At 43.3% G+C, this 21835-nt stretch overlaps 1 protein-coding gene across 1 annotated transcript; it reads left to right on the top strand.

Moving 5' to 3' along the window:
• The first annotated feature begins 3575 nt into the window (after positions 1-3575).
• On the top strand, positions 3576-17503 carry TMEM263 (transmembrane protein 263). Its single transcript, XM_004589574.3, has 3 exons — positions 3576-3936; positions 14980-15046; positions 16615-17503. The coding sequence occupies exons 2-3, from the start codon at positions 14986-14988 to the stop codon at positions 16899-16901; spliced, it is 348 nt and encodes a 115-aa protein (XP_004589631.1). The 5' UTR covers positions 3576-3936; positions 14980-14985; the 3' UTR covers positions 16902-17503.
• Positions 17504-21835: the final 4332 nt, after the last annotated feature.

The following is a 21835-nucleotide window of genomic DNA, read 5'->3' as shown; positions in this document are numbered from 1 at the left end:
GAGTTGCAGAAAGGAGACATAGATCTTCTGTCTGCTGGTTCACTCCCCAAATGGCTACAAGGCTGGAGTTGAGCTGATTAGAAGGCAGGAACCAGGGGCTTCTTCCTGGATTCAGCTAGGCTCAGCTCTGGCTACTGTGGCCCTCTGGGAAGTCAGCCAATGCATAGAAGATTTTATCTTTCCTTTCTCTATAAAATTTGCCTTTCAAAAGAAATAAATCTTAAAAAAAAACGACGTACATTAAGACTTGGATTCATGTTATGTGATTGAGTGGAGGGTTTAAGGAAGGGAACTTTGCTTTAAAACCAAATACTGAAAGAAAGTGGAAGTAATTCTGTGATTGGGTGTTTTAATCTTATCTACAAAAAGTAAAGATTAGAATGAGGTTAAAATATCTGGCAAAGAAACAATAGCTGCTTCCACAAGTTTTGGGTTTCCTTTCTGTCTATTCCATTTGGCAGCCTGGACAACATTCATAACTTTGTCTATGTCCTACATTATATTCTTATTTTTGTTTCCATCCATCAATATCATGGAGTGGCCTTGCCCTGATGTTGGTGTTTCCACACTGTTTTTGCTCAATGGAGCCCCAAGGTCTAGCTATGCAGGTCAATTCACACCCTCCCTAAGGCATGGCTGTCAGCACTAGGTCATTGGCTGTTTTTCTTGCTCAGAACACAGTGGTTAAGAGCTTGTGATTGGGCATTGTAGCACAGCAAGTAAAGTTGCCACCTGTGATGTTGAAATCCCATATGGACTCTGCTTCATATCCTGGGTGCTCCATTTTGATCAAGCTTCCTGCTGATACCCCAGGAAAAGCAGTGGAAGATGGTCCACATGTGTGGGCCCCTAGCACCCACTTGTCAGATCTAGATGAAGCTCCTGGTTCTAACCTGGTTCTGTTCTGGCCATTATGGCCACCTGGGGAGTGAACCAGCACACAAACGATCTCTCCAAATATAACTTTTGAAATAAGTAAACACACACACACCTGTGATTTAGAATAAGACAAAACTGTGTTTGGCTCCAGGGTCTGCTCTTGAATAGGTACAGGACCTGGCATAAACTACCTAGCTCTTTGCGCCTCAGTTTCTTCATATGGACACTAATAGTACTTGCCTTTACTGGACTGCTATTACAGTAGGAACAGGAGGCTGGCACTGCAATATTGGTATCCCATTTGACCACCTGTTTATGTCCCAGCTGCTCCATGTCCTATCCAGTTTCCTGAGATGGCTGGAAAACGCAGAAGTAAATGACCCAAGTCCTCGGACCCCTGTACCCACATGGGAGATCTTGAAGAAGCTCTTGGCTCCTGGCTTCAAACTGGCTTAGCTTTGGTCATTGTGGTTACCTGGGGAGTGAACCAATGGATGGGAGATCTTTCTTTCTCTCTCTCTCTCCTTCTTTCTCTCTAAATCTGCCTCCCCCGCCCCAAATTCTTAAAAAAAAAAAAAAAAGAGTTTATTCTGTTAAAGTTCAACCTGAAGGCATTAAGGATTTGCAAAGACGCAAAATTTCCTAAAATAGATGTGTAAATAGAGCTTCATTTTAATAATCTAAGAAAGGATTTTCACTAAATGGGACATAAGAACTGTGATGAATTCTGCTTATAAAATAATAAGGCATGTCTTCCTGAAGCTCCTTTTGTTGCAGCAAGATACTCAAGATAGCACCCCTTTATAGAGGTCATTCCATTGTGACTACCACATTTGTTCTCATGTTAGCCCTAGAAGTGGGTGGGCACTGAGTTGTGCTATTTTTATAGGTAAGACATTTGAGGCAGGCTCAGACTTACAGGAAATACATGACTATCTATCTATACTGGCAGTATCAAATGGTTCTGATGAACTCAACACCTTCCAGAGCTTCCCTGGGACTCCCACATGGGTGCAGAGGCCCAAGCACTGAACTAGCTTTTGCTAATTTCCCAGGTCATAAGCAGGGAACTGGATCTGAAGTGAAGCAGCAGACTCCAATCTGTCTGCAAAGTGGGTGGAGGCTTGACATGCTATGCCAGGCTCAGGCACTTACACTTTTAGAAATTCTCTTGCAGGAAAGAACTGCAAAGACAAGAGGAAACAAAGTGTCATGGTATACCTAACAATTCTGCCTAAATTTCAGCTCTGAAAGGTCAGTCACATGCTAAGAAGTACTGAAGAAAAGTTTCTGTTGTAACAAGAAAATCAACGAAATATGCATCACTTTCCAGGCAGGAAAAACAGAACTTAATATACAGATTCTGTAAGTCAATGACTCCATATACTGAAGTAACAATATTATTTTGCCTTTAAATTCGGGAACGCTAAATTATCTGCATAGTCTTAGTACAAGTGGGCTAAGTGGATTCACCCCTGATTTTATAAATGATGGAATGAAACTATCAACCGTATTTACTCCATGCTATTTCAGAACTGGATCAAAGCAGGCTTCTCCAGGATGCGCTCTTTGGTTAGAGCCTCCCTCCGTATTGTTCAGTTACACCACTTCATTATTCTGAATTACAGAAAACATCTTGTGAGGAGTTTGCTTCACGCGTGTCTGTTTTGACTTGCTGATTAGGTTGCGAAAGAAAAAAAAGTCACCTTTGTAAAAGGCCTTTCTTCCTTTATAAAGCCCCCTCACCTCCATCACCTTCTGAGTCTCTCAAAAACAAAACACCAACTCCAAGGGGAATCTGCTGCTACCTGCATTATACAGATGTGCAAACAGTCCAGGGAAAGTTCCTAGCATTTCCTTAGTTAGGCGGCCCCTGCACAGTTTAGTCTCTAAAGGACCTCCCGAGGTGGCGGTGGGCGCCCTGTCCCGATGCCAGCTGCCCCACAGCGCAGGGGGTCTGGGCACCTCGTCCTTCTCGGCCCTCCGGGACAAGGAGCGCCCTGGCCAGGGCAAGAAAGCCTCCGAGTCCGTAAGCCACGCAAAGTCTCATCCCCAATTCTCTTTTTACTACTCAGCACTGACGCTGCTCTTCAAGCAAACTTCGCGCGCCGGGCTCTGGGCGACCGGGACGAACCAGAGGGGCTTTTATTCCCTCAGAGAGCTCAATTCTAGGACATGGAAGAGTAAAAATAGCCAAAGACACAGAAATCGGCAAAGTCGCTCCTCACCCCATCACTCGGTCCACAAGGGCGGGTGGAAGGCACCGACGGGGAGGGCTGGGAGAGGACCCGGCTCGTGGTCAGTGTCCTGAGGGCGGCAGGTAAGGGGAGGACGCTGCAGCTCCTGGCCGAAGAACGAGCTGAGCTGGAGGAACCGGCGACCACCTCGCCTTGCCAACGGCGAAGGTTCTGGATTGCGGTGCCCGTTACTCGGCGGGCGGCAACCAGCACCTCAGTCAGCCCGGGCCCAGCAAGCTCTGGGCTTCAGGGAAGACGACTCGCGGGCTTCGCGCCCCTCGCTCCATCCGATTGGACGACGGAGGAAAAGGGGCGGGGAGACCCCGGCAGGAGGCGCGCGCGCGCACACAGGCAGCCCGGCAGGGGCTTCCCGCGGAGATACCCACGAGTCCGGAGGGGGTGGGGGTAGGGCGGGAGCGGCGCGCGTGCGCACGTCGGGAGGTGGCCGCGAGGTGCTGCTGGGAGGGCTGGGCGGTTCGAGAAACGGGTGGGCGAGTGCCGGGTGGGCACAGGAGGGGGCCTCGGGTGCGCGAGCGCGCGTGCGCCGGAGGAGCCGGAGCAGCGGGAGGAGGCGGGGGCTGAGGAGGCTGCGGAGGGGGCGGGTCGCGCCGGGCGCCACGTCCGCAGCCAGAGGCCGTCGCTGTCGCCAACCGAGCCTTTTGCCTCTCGAGCCTGAGGAGAAAGTCTTCGGAGCCCGCATCTGCCCACGGCTGTGTCAGCTGCCTCCGCTGCCAGGGCCGCTTCGGCCCTCGTCCGTGGTCCGTGCTGTCCGCTCTTTCCGCCCGGCCCCAGCCGCAGGCGCCGGCCCGCGACCCCGGCGGTGAGTCGGGATGGGAAGGCGGGGGGCACCGCGGCGGCTTCCTGCCTTCCTCCCTCGCCTCCTTCCGTTAGCTCCCCGCCACTTCTCTGCCAGCCTCGCGGGCCTGGCTGCTCCAAGCCGGGCTTTTCCGGGGGCGGGGGCGGGAGACGCCGAGCGGAGTCGGGGGCGGACGAGGGGTTCGCTTGCGGGGGATGCTCCTCGACTCCCCTTGGAAGCCTCCGCCGGGGTTCTAGTACCTTGGGGATCAGGTTAAGAGGAGTTGGAGGGTCTGCAGGCGTCCACGGCCCGGGAGAGGGATGCGGCTGGGGTGGGGGGGTTGGGTGCAGGGCTTCCTCATCCCACTCATTCCTGACCTGTTGATAAGACACCCTCTTGGGCATTTTCCGGGTAAGAAGGCACCCAAAGGCTCCTCTCCTACGCCCGCCCTAAATCTCTAGTATGGAGATGGAGAGGGGGCGTCGGCGGTATCTGGGGGTGTTTGGGGAGCGCTGGAGCACCCCTGGGGTGCCGACAGTGTCCGCCTCTTCAGTCTCGAGTAAAAAAAAAACAACAAAAAACTGCCTGCCTGCTTGGCTTATGCAGCTTCGTGGCTAGTGTCCAGGTCCTCACTTCCAGTCGGATCTCGCCCTCCCCCAGCCAGCCCTTCTCACATAGAAATTCTGGAACCCCAGGGAGTGGGGGTGTGCGGGGTGTCCAACGTGGAGCCGAGGAAGGCGGTGCCGGGCGCAGCCCTGGACACACGGCGCCTCCAGGGTCATTTTCTGCCTCCTGCCACGTCACTCCCTCTGCCAAAGGAGAAAGACTTGCTAGTCGCCTCTGCAGGGACCAGTGCTTGGAGGACGGGCCCCGCCTGCAAGGGTTAAAGACACCTAGAGAAAGCACAGAGTTGCTTTTGCATTTACTGCATCCTTGTGACAACGTGCCCAATTCCAAGAGAAAATGCTTTATTTGCCTCTCGGTGGTTTTTGTTAGATGCTGTTGTTTAACCTTTAAGACGTCCACTGGTGCGGGTGCGAACCCTCAGGTCACACGAACGCGTCTGTGCGCCCTCCCAGGCCTGCTCTTGATATGGAAGGGCTTAAGTCATTTTTAATAAACCATATGCATCCTGTTTTTGCTTTTTCCGCTGTCATTACTTTAGTCTGTTACAACAAAAGTACCAGAAACCAAGCGCAATAGAGAATTTGCCCATACGTAGGAAGCATAGTAGGAAAAGTTTTGAAGTGGTTGCTGCATTAGGAATCAATACACAGATATGTGTGTGCGCTGTTTTTTTTTTTTTAAACTATGAGAAAAGCTTTCCCTTTCTTTGTTTCAATCATTGGGTATTTGCTCTTTTCCACTTCCTGAAGACACCTGACTGGATTTTGTGTATAAACACTTTAAGAATAGAGTCTTTGTGTGCCTGTCTGGCATACCTCTGACCTAGACAGTAGTCTGTCACCTGATGGGAGTGCCAGTGTTGTTGAACCAATGAGTAATGTAGTGAAGCTGATGGACTTATTGGTCTTCTAACTATTCTTGTAATTCTTGATGTTTCATTTCAAGACAGCTCTTAAGACTTGCTATTTGGACACTGACAGGTGTTACTTGTCACTGGATGTGCACTTACATGGACCTTATACTGGCAGATTGCCCTGTCTTGTTTCTTGCAAGTCAGTTTGCTGTTGACTTAATGGGCATGGGCGTTTTAAAAGTAGCCTGTTCCGGATTATAACTTAACTAACTAGAGAAGGCTTAAAACAGTGAACTGGTGTTCTGATGGGCACTGCTTACTAGAGTAAGAAAGAAGTAAGTTCTGTGGACATACATTCTTGAGTTTCCTTACAGTTTTGTAGCAAAGAAGCTAGAACATGAGAGTGAGGATGTGGCAAGGTTCCTGTAGATAGACGATATAGAAGAACTTAGTGAATTCATTTATAGTCCTTTTTCCTTACCTAAGGACATTGGTACAATGTTGTCTAATGACAGATTGTGAGGCAGCTTAGAAGGCATGCTGTTGTGCTCTGTACTTTGTAGTTAGACCTTAAAAGCGTGTTATACCTTATACCTTATTTTGATACACGTGAATAAAGCCTTTTAACCGACACTTACCAGGTGTTTGTTTACTGACTTTTAAAATGAAAATGATACATTTCTGCTATGTATGGGTTTCAGTTATTTTTTAAATTTTATTTATTTTTTAAAAATAATTTATTTTTATTGCAAAGTCAGATATACAGAGAGGAGGAGAGACAGAAAGGAAGATCTTCTGTCTGATGACTCACTCTCCAAATGACTGCAGTGGCCAGTGCTGCGCTGATCTGAAGCCAGGAGCCAGGAACTTCCTCCAGGTCTCCCACCTGGGTTCAGGGACCCAAGGCTTTGGGCCACCTTGACTGGTTTCCCAGGCCACAAGCAGGGAGCTGGATGGGAAGCAGGGCTGCCAGGATTAGAATCAGTGCCTATATGGGATCCTGGGGCGCGTTCAAAGTGAGGACTTTAGCTGCTAGGCCACCGTGCCAGGCCCTCAGTCATATTTTAATATAGAAACTTAAAGGTTTTATTCACAATGACAACAGAATAATACAAATTTGCCTATGGGTGTTACCCCTCTATGTACCAAAGGAATTTATTCAACACTGACACATTATATAAAGCCTAACTACAAAATACAGAGCACCACAGTTTACCTTGAGAGTTGCCTCAAGAGCTGTTGTTAAAGAGTAAGTACCAGTTTTTTTTTTTTTTTTGTAAGGAAAAGACAATAAGGATTACATAAATTCTTCTATCCATTCTATATAAACTTGGCCACATTCTTAATGCTCATGTTCTAGCTGCTTCATTAAAAAAAAGCTTCAAGTCTCAAAAAAGATGTTTATACAAAACTATAATTGGAATAAATTGCCCCTTTGGGAATAGTGTTGGTTATTCTTGCTTAATATATTTACCATCATATTTGTACCAGACAAGAATTATTTCTCCTTAAAAAGCTAAAAGTAATTGCTGATGAATTTATAGTTATGCTGTTCAATCTGTAGCAAAGAAGTGTTATATCTTGTAATTTCTTAAAAAGCTGCTTACAGCTAGTTTTAATTGGTATTGTAATAGAGCTCATACACCAGCACCAAAAGCTAGAACTTATTTATGTCCATAGACTGTTGTCCTGGTCTAGGACTACTTATCTGTAATTATTGCCTTTCTTGGGAGTTTATTTGTGTACACACACACAAAAGTTTATATATAAACTTGTGAATATTATGAGCTTCTAGATACCAGATATATTTTGTTACTTGAATGAGTGAATGACTGAACTGGTAAGTACTAAACGTATACTCATGCCCTGTGGTTTATAAACTTGTTAGGACAGTTCCTCTGTATGTTTAATCACACTGAAATTTTTAGTGTAGGACAGGGTAATAGTACAGTTTAAGTATATGTTGAAGTAATGTTTCAATTGATTGCAGATAGTTTGGCATATATAATTTAATCTGTTTAATGTATCATTTGAAGGTGACATTTACAAGTTGTTTTGACACTTTCACTGTCCATTGGCACTTGTCCCTCACCTATCATTTTAAGTTTTATTATCTGGTTGTTTACCTTGCACAGTTTTAGGACACTGGGGTTGTATCGGTCTTCAGGATCTCGTTGAGTGGTGATGAGCAGGGTGGTAATTTAGTGGTCCCACCTTACTCTGGACTTTGCTTCTCATAGTCCCTATTGCTATCAACTACATTCAGTGGAGGCCTGAGAATATGAAATGCAAAAGTCAAGAAATAAAAAAAAATAAGTTTTTTTTAAGATTTATTTATTTTTATTAGAACGTGTGATTTCTAGAGAGAAAGATACACCGAGAAAGATCTTCCATCCACTGATATACTCCTCAAGTGGCTGCAATGGCCGGAACTAAGTCAATCCAAAGCCGGAGCCAGGAGCTCCTTCTGGATTTCCCACACAGGTGCAGAGTCCCAAGGCTTTGGGCTGTCCTCGACTGCTTTCCCAGGGCACAAACAGGGAGCTGGATGGGAAATAGAGCAGCTGGGACATGAGCCAGCGTCCGTTTGGGATCCTGGCACGTGCAAGGTGAGGACTCTAGCCTTTAGGCTACAGTGCTGGGCCTTAAAGTCTGCAAGTTTTAAGTAGTTATTCAGAACAGTATAGAGATCTCATGCTTTCCAGTTTTTTCTCATGATCCAGCACATCCTTGCTTTATACACTACCAACCATTAGTCACTTAGCTGCCTCAGTTACCAGGTGGTGTGTTGTGTAGATTGTTGACTGTCACAGTGCTTGTGTCGAAGAACCTTTATTGTCTTAATAGTGATCCCAAAGCACGAGAGCAGTGATGCTGGCAGTTTGAATATGCCAAAGAGTGTTCTTTAAGCGAGGGTGAAAATATAATAAGATGGCTGCAATAGCCAATGATGGAGGTTCATCAGGGTCTCCCATGTGGGTGGCAGGGCTTTTCCCAGGCTGTAAGTAGGGAGTTGGATTGGAAGTGGAGCAGTGGGGACACGAAGCACTGCTCATGTGGCATGCCCACATTGTAGGTAGCAGTTTTACATGCTGTGCCGCACTACTGGCTCTTCAGGATGACTTTTGATCTGGCAGTTAAGATACCTGCGTCACCCAACAGCTCCACTCCTGACACCAGCTTCCTGCTAATACTGCAGACCCTGGAAGACAGGACTGCGTAGGGAACTGGGTTGCTGCCTTCCATGTGGGGGACCTGGATTATGCTCCTGACTCCTGGCTCCCAGCCCTAGGGGTGGCCCAGGCCTGGTTTCTTGGGCTTTTGGTGGCAGTGTACAAGTGGATGGGAGTATTTTTTTCTGTCTATTTCCTCTTCCCTCTCTCCTTCTTCCTCTCCCCACTTACAGTAATTCAAAAAGATCAGAAAAAGCCATTTGCTAATTTATTTTATAGCATGGCTTTGGCTTAGTATAAAAAAAATTAAAATTTGGGCTGTATATTAGATAGATGTTTTTTTGTAATGCTTCTGGGTAATGTGGATGTAGACATTTTTTATTCCACAAATACAGCATGGTAGCTTACAGCAAAGTCATACACCAGCAAAACTGTATAAATAAGATATGCAGATACCAAATGAGTAAGAGTGGACGGCATGAAGGGGTGGGTGTGAAGGGACAGAGGGACACAGGTTGTAAGATTCCTGGAAGCCCAAGGGAAATACCAGATTTTAAATTTTATTTTAAAATGTTTATTTGGGGCCCGGCGGCATGGCCTAGCAGCTAAAGTGCTTGCCTTGAACGTGCCGGGATCCCATATGGGTGCCGGTTCTAATCCCGGCAGCTCCACTTCCCATCCAGCTCCCTGCTTGTGGCCTGGGAAAGCAGTGGAGGACGGCCCAAAGCTTTGGGACCCTGCGCCCGCGTGGGAGACCCGGAGGAGGTTCCTGGTTCCCGGCTTTGGATCGGCGCGCATCGACCCGTTGGGCTCACTTGGGGAGTGAATCATCGAACGGAGGATCTTCCTCTGTCTCTCTTGCTCTCTGTATATCTGACTTTGTAATAAAAATAAATAAATCTTTAAAAAAATGTTTATTTGAAAAAGTGGCAGAGAAAGAGAGACACAGATCTCTTTTCTGGCTCACTTCCTAAATGACTCCTGCAGCCAGAACTGGGCCAGGTCGGAGTCAGGAACTCCGTTATGGCAGGGGTCCAAGTGCTTGGGCCAGCTTCTGCTGCTCTCCTATATGCACTAGCAGGGAGCTGGATTGGAATTAGAGCAGCTAGGACTTAGATGACACTGATCTAGGATGTGAGCATTGCACGCAGTAGCTTAACCCACTGCACCACAGTGCGGGCTATACTTTTTATGTGATTAAAAAAAATCTCTGAAAGAAAACATGTAAAATATTTGGGAGCATTGAGTTTCTGAATAATTACCTTTAAAGAAAGATTTCTTATCAGAAGTATCAAGTGATGGAGTGGGTAATGTCCTTAATTCAAGTAAATAACTTGTGTAAGGCTGTTTGTCAGGGTGTCCTTACCAGTGACAAGCTGAAACACACTGCTCTAGCTTTCAAGTAAGAGCAAACCTAGGGATGTCATTTTCTTAAAGCATTATGTGACGGAAGTATATTAGTTTTGGGATAATTAACTTAATCTGCAGATAAAAGCCTAGAATAGCTAGGACCAGATGAACTGCATAAATTTTTAAAATGCAATGTATGGACCAGGCATTGTGCAGTGGGTTAAACTGTTTCTTGAGATATCTCTGTCCATGGGCCCAGTGCAGTAGCCTAACAGCTAATGTCCTTTCCTTGCACGCACAGGGATCCCACATGGGTGCCGGTTCTAATTGTAGACGGCTCAGAGCCTTGGGACCCCGCACCCACGTGGGAGACCCAGAGGAGGCTCCAGGCTCTGGGCTCATGGCTTCAGATTGGCTTAGCTCCGGTCATTGGGGCCACTTGGGGAGTGAATCATTGGACGGAAGATGTTTCTCTGTCTCTCCTCCTCTGTGTATATCCAACTTTCCAATAGAAATAAAATAAATCTTTAATATATATATAATGAGATACCTCTGTCGCATGTTGGAGTTCCTGGGCAGTCCTGGCTGCTCTGCTTCCAATCCACTTTCCTGGTAGCACACCCTGAGAGGCAGGAGATGATGGCTAAAGTTACAGGGTCTTGGCCTCTCGTGTGAGGCAGTTTTTGTGAACACTTTGGTATACTTCTTCCAATCTTTTTGTCTTCATATTCCTTAAAAAATTAGATCAGTGTCACATGCCTTTTATACTGGTCTCTAAGTGTAACATTAGCATTTTTCTCTAGCCTAAACATTTGATCTTTATAAGTTATAACATTTTCACTGTATACATCTTTTAGGAAGCTTATAAATCTTTTGTTTTCTGTGAAGCTATTCCTTATTTCACTATTAATTCTCAAGTGTTACATTTTTGCTTTTTTTTTTCTGCTCACCTTAAAAAAGCAGTCTAGCTGCGGTTTTTTGATTACTGTTTTTCTTGATCCTATTAGATACTAGTCTGTCCAACTCCTCTCCCTCCACTTCAGACCACTCTCAGACTCTCAACTCTGGCTGGCCCCTTAAGTCCACCTGGATGCTCTGAAGGCATCTTAAAAACAGATTGTTCAAAAACAAGTCCTTATCTCTTCTGATGTCTCATCATCATACTCTGTCTGCTCTCCCTTAAATGTCTGCCATCCTAGAGTCTCCCTTTCTCACATTAATACTGAGGTCATATTCTAGAATCAAGATGGCGGCAGAGTGCAGACACGTTTGAGATGATGGAGAAACATTAGGGTAAAGAACAGAGAGCAGATTACAGAAAAAGATAGGAAGTCAACAGGGAGGTACCTGGAGAACCCCTGGACACAGAGAAGAGGCGATGACAGCAGAGTGGTGTTACAGGGAACAGAAGGCTCACCAGCCACCAGTGAGCTGTGGTCCAGACTCCAGCGACAACCAGGGATCCAGTGGCAGCCACAGATCAGCCCTTGCAGCAGCCAGGTGGGAGCTTGGGTTCCTGCGGGGAGCTTAGGAGGTGAAGGCAAGCTGGCCAGCAACGAACCCAAGGGGAGCTGCGGACTCCATGAGGCGGACTGGTGGCAGGTCGGAGCTAGCAGCACAAGGATCAAGCGCCAGAGTGGGAGCGTTTCCAGCTAGTCACAATGGATGATCTCATGGGGAGGACAACACCAGCCTCGTGTCCTGCAGGATCTGTGTGGTCCACGGATGGAAAACCAACAGCCCTGGCTCTCTGGCAGTGCTCCGCTGGGCACCATTTCGTGTGTTTAGACAAGATCAGTGCCGCGGATAAACCAGTTATCTGGGACAGTTTGTGTCTTCCTAACCCAGTACACTGACTGAACATAAAAACTGACTTGTAGACCCGCAGGTAATACATCTTAGAAATCTGCACTAAGGAAAAAAAAACACACCATACAGGATTGCAATGTCAAATGTTAAAAGAAGAGACAGAGGCACAATGAATGTTAGCAAAGACTCCCCCGTAAAGGAACAAAAGTCTCTAACACCCTCAGAGATAACTGAGGAAGACATTGAAAAATGGGGAACACAGAATTCAGAAAACTTATTATAAAGCTTCTGACCAACAATGAGAAGCACACAATACAAGAATTTAAAGAATTTGTTACAGGAAATAAATCAAATGAAAGCTGACATTTCAGAAGTTAAGAATACAGTGGAGCTAATTACAAGTTCAATGGAGAGTCTAAAAAGTTGAATGAAGCAGAAGAAAGAATATCATAATTGGAAGATATTTCCTGTCATGGGGGAAACAAACAAAATATTGAGGTTATATTCAACTTTAAAGAAATTCAGGGAATGATGGTCACACATCAGACATTGATTAGGCTCTGGAAATGGAACAGTAAATGAGACAAGCCCTTGTTTTCATGGAGCTAACATTCTAATTGGGAACACAGAAAGATAAATATACAGGAATTTAAAAGACTAATGGAAAATTGAATTAAAAAGTGTATTTTTTGCCAAAAAAATCCATGTAGTTTTTTTCATCATACGCATTTTCATGAAAATTTTTAAGACCCTTGTATGGATGGACTGTATCAAGTGGTAGCGAAAGCTAAAAAATCATAGGGATCTTAGAAGATACTCATTACAGGGTCACCAGGAAATGTCCTCTAACGGGGGGTATTTGCCCAAACACCTGAATGGAATTAGGAGCAAGAGCATCTCAAAGTATAAACAAGGAACTCTATTATTAGATTGGAATGGTAGATGACAACATCAGAGTGGAAAGGAAGATTATGTGTCTGTGGCCAACGCCAAGGTGCAAGGAGAGCAAAGGTGGAAATTTGGAGACCAGTTCGGAGATTTTGCAGTAATACAATAGTGTGTATTTGCCTAGACGGCTTAAACCGAAGTGGTTGTAGAAGTGATAAGTCATATTATAGGTGCTGGTATTTAGTCTAATGGTTAAGATACCCACGTCCCACATATGAGTCCCTGGATTTGATTCCCAGTTCTGGCTCCCAACTTTAGTTTCCTGATCATGCAGATCCTGGAGGTAATTGTGAATACTCAAGGTGGCCTGAATTGAAATTGGACCTTGGGCCCGGCGTGGTGGCCTAGTGGCTAAAGTCCTTGCCTTGAACGTGCCGGGATCCCATATGGGTGCCGGTTCTAATCCCGGCAGCTCCACTTCCCATCCAGCTCCCTGCTTGTTGCGGTCACTTGGGGAGTGAATCATCGGATGGAAGATCTTCCTGTCTCTCCTCCTCTCTGTATATCTGACTTTGTAATAAAAATAAATAAATCTTTAAAAAAAAAAAAAGGAAAGAAATGGGACCTCTGACTCAGCACATCCTAATCTGGTAGATGAACCAGTAGATAGGAGCTCTGTCTCTGAAGTGAAAGTTTGAAAGAAAAAAAAACACAACACTCCTTTGCTGACCTTTTGCTGGCTGCCTTATTCACTTAAAAAGCAGCCCCCATTACTACTTGCAATGATGTGATCCAGACCTCATTCTTTGAATTCCTCTTCTGCTGCCCTTTGGTGTGGCCCCTGCCATACTGTTTTCTTGGTGGTTTTCACTGCTGCAGGTAAGGTCAGACACCCGGGACCTTGCTCTTGCAGCTTCTGCTTGGGGAACATCTTTGCTTACCACCTTCTGCTTTGGGGTATCATAGCAATGTCCTAGGCTTCACACACTTACCATTTAAAATACTACACAGTCTCCTCCCTCCTGTTTTCCCATAGCATTTAGCACCATTTGAGTGTCATGATGGCAGGGATTCTTGGATCTATACTGATCAATTTTTTTGACTAATGCATTAAACTCCAGTGTTGGTTTTCACAGCATCTTTTATGATTTCTGTTGCATATGTAGAGATGCAATCTAAATTTCAAGGATGTATGACTCAGAAATACTCAGATGACTCCTGGGGTACAGTCCTAGTTTTCTGACCTAGCAAGACAGATTTTGAATTGATCTAAGAACAACAAAAAAATCATTGGAATCTTTTACTGATTCAGATAGATGATGTCATCTGTGGTAAGAGGGATTATCATTTGTTTTTCTCACATGGAATACCTTCTTTAGCTTCAGAGTTTTATATAAACTTTTTTTTTAAATTTTTTTTCTTGAAAGATTTATTTATTTTATTACAAAGCCAGATATACACAGAGGAGGAGAGACGGAGAGGAAGATCTTCCATCCGATGTTTCACTCCCCAAGTGAGCCGCAACGGACCGATGCGCGCCGATCCGATGCCGGGAACCAGGAACCTCTTCCAGGTCTCCCATGTGGGTGCAGGGTCCCAATGCATTGGACCGTCCTCGACTGCTTTCCCAGGCCACAAGCAGGGAGCTGGATGGGAAGTGGAGCTGCCGGGATTAGAACCGGCGCCTATATGGGATCCCGGGGCTTTCAAGGCGAGGACTTTAGCGGCTAGGCCACGCCGCTGGGCCCAATATATAAACTTTTAAAGTAAAGTACAAGTTAACCAGTATTCTATAGGAGAAAACACATTTTTTCTTCTGACCTCCTTACCAATGAACTTTATTTCAGTCGGTAATTTTCAGTTTAAATAGAATTATCATAGTACGGTAGCTTACACAGTACATAGCTTACATGATATTTCAAATAAGATTTGTCTATTGGTGTAATTTAAAGTATTTCTTACAGATTACAATTTCAAGTAGGAGACACAAGATAATGTTTATAGGCTTGTGATGGGCATTTTAAAATGGTAAGCTGAAGGGGCCAGCCTCCCATATAGACACTGGTTAGAATCCTGGCAGCTCTGCTTCCCATCTAGTTCTCTGCTAATGGTGTGGGAAAGCAGCAAAGGATGGTCCAGGTTCTTGGGTTCCTGCATCTGTGGGAGACTGGGTGAAGCTCCTGGCGTTGGGACCTGGCCCAGCCCCTGGCTGTTGTAGGCATCTGGGGAGTGAACCAGCTTGCTCACTTGCTTGGACTTTCAAATATATGAAAGTTTTTTTAAAAATCATAGCAGTAAAGCCTTAGCATGTGATAAGAGACTTACATGCTCAATTTAAAATGAAATATGTTTATATGGTTTCTTTAGGAGATCATGAATCAGGCAGATAAAAATCAAGAAATTCCATCATACCTGAATGATGAGCCGCCAGAAGGTAAGTATGCATTTTTACACTAAGAATGTAAAAAAAGTCTGAGTGAATAAAAAGTGATTTTTATTAACTCTAAAGACAGGTAACCTAGTTATTTTGTTAGCAAATATGTTCTAAAAACAATTGAAGATAAACATTTTTTTTTTACCTCTAATAAGAGAGCAATATATATTGCTGGAGACACAACTTGATTTTATTATGTGAGGAATTTTCCTGTCACTCTTACTCTTTGAAGACTATTTCACAAGTAAGAATATCATTTGTAAGGGGTGGGGTGGATACAGAGGATGGACTGTTTTGTTTTTCTGCCCTATGTACAAAACCTATATGGTGACATTTGAGATTTTTCAGCAGGATTCAATTTAATTTTTTTTTCTCCTTTGAGAGGCAGGAACAGACAGATCTATTTACTGATTCTCTTCCCAAATGCCCTCAACAGCTGGGGCTGGGCCAGGCTGGGAGCCAGAACTCCATCTAGGGCTCTTCTGGGAGGAGTAGGGACCTAACTGCTTGAGCTATCACCTGCTATTCCCCAGGGCATGCATCAACAGGAAGCTTAATTGGAAGCAGAGCTGGGACTCAAACCAAGGCACTCTTAGTATGGGATATGAGTGTCCTAATTGCTGTGCTAAATTCCTGCCCCCTGAATAAAAATGATTTTAGATAGGCAATAGAATTTTAAAGATAGATAGTATCCTGTATTTTCATAGCATTAATTCTTTAAAATTTTCACCAAGAAATGCATATAGTAGAGATCTAAATATATATATATGTAAATCAGTAGTTCTCAAACTTCTTGGTTTCAGGATGGTTTTAAACTAAGAGAATGAGGTTTCAGAGTTTGTGTCATTGTATTAGGAATAAAAATGAAATTTGAATATTCAATGAAAGAACCAAATGTTAATGTATTTTTGTGAAAAGTATCTTTCCCAAAATAAAATAGGGTGATGTTTATATGTTTTTGAAAAACGCTGTAATGTTTGCATTAAATGGAATACAGCAGATTCTTACAGCTATGTCCTCATTTGGTCTGTTGTACATCATTAGCTTCTGGAAAGCTTTTCTGTAGACAGTAACAGAATATAACATCCTCATATTATTAAGAAGAGCTGTCACTAGGGTGAAATGATCTCAGGGATTCCCAGGAGTACTACCAGACCATACCTTGAGAACCACTGCTTTATAGGAGGACTGCTTCAAAAATGATTAAACTGTAGCAAGGAAATGAAAGCTAAAATTTTTTTCATGTTCTTTTTTTTTTTTACATGTTTTAAGATTTTTAGCAACAAAATTAGAAATCAAGAAAACATGTAAAACAGATCCTGAAGTTTAGTGCTCTATGAAAGGTGTCCAGTGTTTAAAGCTTTTATTTTCCTAGATACTAAGAGTTAGCATAGGACTAACATTTGTAAATATGTGTGTGCAACTGTGCTTTTGAGGGAAGCGCATTTCACTCTTACGGTCAGTTGGGGTGGCTGGCCTTACCAAATCAATCTCCTAGTTGTGAGGAATTCTGAGGTTGCTTTAGTTAAAAAAGAAATGATATTTGTTTCATATTTTTCTTTCATTAGGTTCAATGAAAGATCACCCACAGCAGCAGCCAGGCATGTTGTCCCGTGTGACTGGAGGTCTCTTCAGTGTTACAAAGGGAGCTGTTGGTGCCACTATTGGTGGTGTGGCTTGGATTGGTGGAAAGAGTCTGGAGGTGACCAAAACAGCTGTTACAACTGTGCCTTCCATGGGAATAGGGCTGGTCAAAGGGGGTGTGTCTGCAGTGGCTGGAGGTGTGACAGCTGTTGGGTCTGCTGTTGTAAACAAAGTGCCCTTAACAGGAAAGAAGAAAGACAAGTCTGACTAAAGCATGGAGGTATTTGTACTCTCCACAGCACTATGATGCCAGTGGCATTGAATTGCTCAATTATGGACTACAACCAGGTCACTTGTTTTGGACATTTATCTTCTAAACTGCTGTGTTGAAAGTATTGACTGGCCTTCGTCTGCAAAGAAGAGACCAATACTAGCACAGTGTATGAAGGTTTCTCGTACTTAAATTCCAGCTTTTTATCTGGTAAAATGTTACACTCACTTGGTTGTAACCGAAGATATGGTATGTTGAATATTTACTATAAGTCTCTCAGTTTGACTGAAAATGTGAAAGTTGAGTTTAGTAGATGATCTTTACAGTTCCATATGTACGATGTGCCAGGTGACTCATCTGCCCCTTAAGAAGGGCGTCTTAAACTACATAAACTGTACCTTTGATGTGCCTAATAGTTTCAGATGTCTTAGTTTTTTATAATCATAGTTGATAAGGCCAAGAGGCATTCTTTTCTTATTTAAGCTGGCAAAAGTAGCAGGAATTAGAAAAGTGTAATAGAAAAAAATGGTTTATGATGCTGTTAGCCATCTTTCACTAGAGAGTTCATTTTATTCATTTAATCATTGATGCCTTACCAAAAACATGTTTTCTAACACCCTAAATATATTGTTATTATTATCTATGGATTCGTTTTAAAGATTGGTTGCAAAATTATTTTTCCACCTTAAGGGTCTCAGGAGTTGTGAGGTAAGGCATTTCTTGGCTGTCAGCTGGGTGAGATAGTGCTTGTTAGCTGTCTTGTTAGAAGTAGTTAAAAGAAAGTTGTGTTTCAGCTGGCTGCACCATTAATACACTTCACATGTTTAACGAACGTTCGTTCCTGAGCAGAAGCTATGTAGGAAGTGTTTTAAGAAGAAATAATTGAAGAGTTAACTTAAAGCATCCAAGACATAAAAGAATCTTTTGAAGGACTTAAATTATTAGCAGTTTTCCTTTTTAAAAACAATCACAGATATGTGAGGATTGACTTTTAAATTGAATGAAATGGGCTCTGTAGATTAGGTTTGAATGTAAAAAATAAAGTATGCTCAAAGACTTATGTAGGCTTTCAGAATATGTTATATTACAGTCCTTTAAAACATCTGTAGTCTATCAGTTTTTCAAACCCGTTTCAGGCAGGGAATTGAAGTTTTTGATTACGGAAGATAGGCATGTCATATCTTACATGTGTCTCATTCATTTTCAAAGAGTATGAATAAGCTGGAGTTCATTTTTGTTTCATGTTCAAGTTTCTTAAAAATTTAGCAACAGGCATACATATATTTGTCATTCCTTTTAACTAAAGGTTATAATTCAAGTGTGGAAAATTTTAGTTTTTCCTGTACTTAGGTTTAGAAATGTGTCTCCATTCTGTTGATGTGGGGCAGCAGGTAACCCTGTTGTAAATAAAGCAGTGTCCTTGAGAGCTTCAAACAGGTTGCTCCTAACACCACAGCTCAAATGCTTGTTAACTACCAAGAGGACTACAGCAGATGAACAAGAGAGTAACAACTTTTAAAAACTCTCATAGATACCAATGGGTTTTAAGCAAGTATATAAACGTTCTTGAATGTTCTTACCATACAGAAACTGAAAGGTCATTAGGGAGTTCAGCTCATAAGGAATTAAGTAGTAATTTATTTCATGTAATAGGATTTAAGGTGTATTTGCTATGTCTGTGGTCACTTGGCCCTATGATTAGCAAAAAGTTTTTTATTTTTTTCTAAAATACCAAAATTAATCAACACTAAGTCTAAATAATTGTGTGAGAGAACTTGTTTCCTGCTGTTTGGAAGACGTTACTACTTCATTGCTAGATCTGTCTTCTAATTTATCTTTAGTCATGGGCTCTGCTGTGCATTGTTCCTGAATTTCTAAGTATAGATTTTTTTGCCTATTTATTTTCAACTTTGTGTCTTTAATATCTCTTAGGGAAAAATAGTTATAATTTCTGCTACAGAAAAGCCACCTGGCATATGCAGTGTCCTCAAGATTGTTCCAAAATACGTTTGTCCACAGGAGCTTTGGCAGCGAAAGCCGAGAACTCTGCAAGCATACAGCTACCACAGGTTCTTGTGGAGATGGACTTGCCGTTTGACATGTACAGCTGTTTGAGACTTTTTATTTACATAGACTAGCAGTTTGACCTGTTAAACAGGATTAGTTCAGTTTAAGAAACTAAGGTTGTTGTGTACACCTGGAGACCTCTGTTATTCAGTAGTCTTCTGAGTGGCGATTTGACACAACCAGTATAAACTCGGTTGGCCCCCTTGAATTACTGATCTAATTATATTGTTATTATGAGTACTGTCATTAGTGAAAATGTCAGATGAAAATAACTGAATTTTTTTTGTATTAAAGGGATGGGAAAACATGAATCTGATAATAAAAGCACTATGATCTGCAAAAAATGGAATGTTTCATAAAGAAATAAATGATACTTTAATACAGGGTCATCTGAAAAATTTTACTGTAGTAGTTCAGAAAGTGCTACAGCCAATTAAAAATTTTATGGTAGCACTATACAAACATATATCCTCAACACAATGGTGAAATACAAATTTGTTAAACACCTGTAATAAAAGTTTAAAATGCAGATTTCTTCCTATGTTTTACCCCAGTTAGATGAATCTGTGGGATGAGGCCCAGGGCTGTACTTGACCTTCCTCTGCAGGTTATTCTTGTGCACATTTAAGTGTGAAAACTAATGAATTGCAAAGTAAGGAGCATGCAACTATTGGACCTTGTGTGGCCTCTGATGATAGGGAGGAGGGAGGACACAGCTATTTAGTGGGCACCTGCTAACCTGCCAGATCCTATTTAAACATCACCCAGTGGAATCAGCATGAGGTGCATATGAGGAAAGTGTCTCTTTTCCTTTTTGGAAGATACAGATCAGCCTAACTTTCAGTGCAATTTCTTGTAACACTTTAGAATCAGCATTCAGTCAGTTTCTCCAGTGTATGTCCAGAAGTAAAAGGTGGCTGGTTGGTAATTCATTCTTTTTTTTTTTTTTTCAAGATTTGTTTATTTTTGTTGGAAAGTCAGATATACAGAGAGGAGGAGAGACAAAGATCTTCCATCCTCTGATTCACTCTCCAAGTGACCGCAAATGGCCGGAGCTGAGATGATCTGAAGCCGGGAGCCAGGAGCTTCTTCCAGATCTCCCTCGCGGGTGCAGGCTCCCAAGGCTTTGGGCCGTCTTCACCTGCTTTCCCAGGCCACAGGCAGGGAGCTGGATGGAAAGCGGGGCTGCCGGGATTAGAATTGGCACTCATATGGAATCCTGGCACATTCAAGGCAAGGACCAGCCGCTACCCATTGTTACTCTTAATATTGACACTCAGCCTCATCTTGACTCACTGGGCTGTTGGACTTGAAGCTCATTAGAAGTCTTCCAGGTGGTCATATTTACTTTGGTAGTTAATTACAGTTTGTCACAGAAGTGAACTGTGTATTTATACATAAGTTGCCTGATGAAAATTTAATCTTGTTGCTAGATTCCTTTTGCATCCAGTGTTATTTGTAAAGATATTTCCCCCTACTATATTACTAATTTTGAAATTTTAAGATTGTTTCACAAGGGAGATCAGAGTGAGAATGTAATGGAAAAAGGCAAAGCAGAGTACTTCAGATGCTCAGCACTGTACTGAACTCTCTTTAAATGACTGCCAAATTTGGCCATTCACACTGACACTAAAAACCTGTGCCAGGTGCGGGTGCATGGCCTTGTTATGAAAAATGCAGGCAGAGTCCTTCCTTGTTCTGTTTCGCATTGTTCACAGGTAACTAAGAAGTCACTAATAATTTCTTATCAACCCTCCTCTTCCCCCCCTTCTATTCTACTGTGCTCTAAAAAAGACCACTTCTTTGCCATTCATACCACCTGCCTCTTCCCTATTGGACCAAGACCAATTTTATGCTTTTAACCCATCACCCCACCTTCACATCCTCAAGGATGCTTTCCTGTCTGTTTCAGAGGTTGTACCTATTAGCATCTATGAACAGGTTCTTTAAACAAAAATCTCTCACTGTCTCTGCTTTTCTGACTACATGTACCTTCGGTGACGTCTCAGTGGCATTCAGTGCGTTACCAGCTGTGTCGTCTTTTCTTCCTCAGGTTGAGTTCCTGTGATCGTGCTCTCCTGAGTTGGACCAGTCATCCTGCTTCAAATGTACACATTCTTTCTGCAGACAATTTCATCTGGAGGCATGGCTTTAAATACCAGATACACAGATGAGCCTCAAAAATGTAAACCCAGTCCTGACTTCTCACAACTCCAGACTCTGCCATTTGCCTGTTTGTCAGAACTGCTGTAGATACCCTGTAGACATAGCAAAACTGACTTCTGTCAACATGACAGTATGTTTTCCTGAGACTCTTAGAAGAGGGGGAGAGAACGTTACTGATCTATGTCAGGACAAAATCCTGACACAAACCAAGGTTTTAGTTTATCCAAAAGCATGCATTAAAAACCACCAAGGTTTTCCATCACTTAGAATGAGATCTTGCCCCTCAGATGGGCCTGTGATGCTTATCTTACACCAGTCCCATCATTCAAATCCTGCTTCCACTGTATTGGCTGCTACTTTTTTTTTTTTAAAAGATTTATTTATTTTTATTGGAAAGGCAGATATACAGAGAGAAGGATATACAGAGAGAAGGAGATACAGAAGATCCTCCGTCCAATGGTTCACTCCCCAAGTGGTTACAATGGCTGAAGCTGAGCCAATCCGAAGCCAGGAGCCAGGAGCTTCCTCCAAGTCTCCTATGCGGGTGCAGGGTCCCAAAGCCTTGGGCCGTCCTCAACTGCTTTCCCAGGCCATGAGCATGGAGCTGGATGGGAAGCGGGGCTGCAGGAATTAGAACCGGCGCCCATATGGGATCCCGGCACGTGCAAGGTGAGGACCTTAACCACTATGCTATTGCGTCA

Source organism: Ochotona princeps, chromosome 15, assembly GCF_030435755.1.
Source record: "Ochotona princeps isolate mOchPri1 chromosome 15, mOchPri1.hap1, whole genome shotgun sequence".
In the NCBI taxonomy this organism is placed as follows: Eukaryota; Metazoa; Chordata; class Mammalia; order Lagomorpha; family Ochotonidae; genus Ochotona; species Ochotona princeps.
The sequence above is the reverse complement of the archived record's forward strand: the minus strand, read 5'-3'. Positions and strand labels throughout refer to the sequence as shown.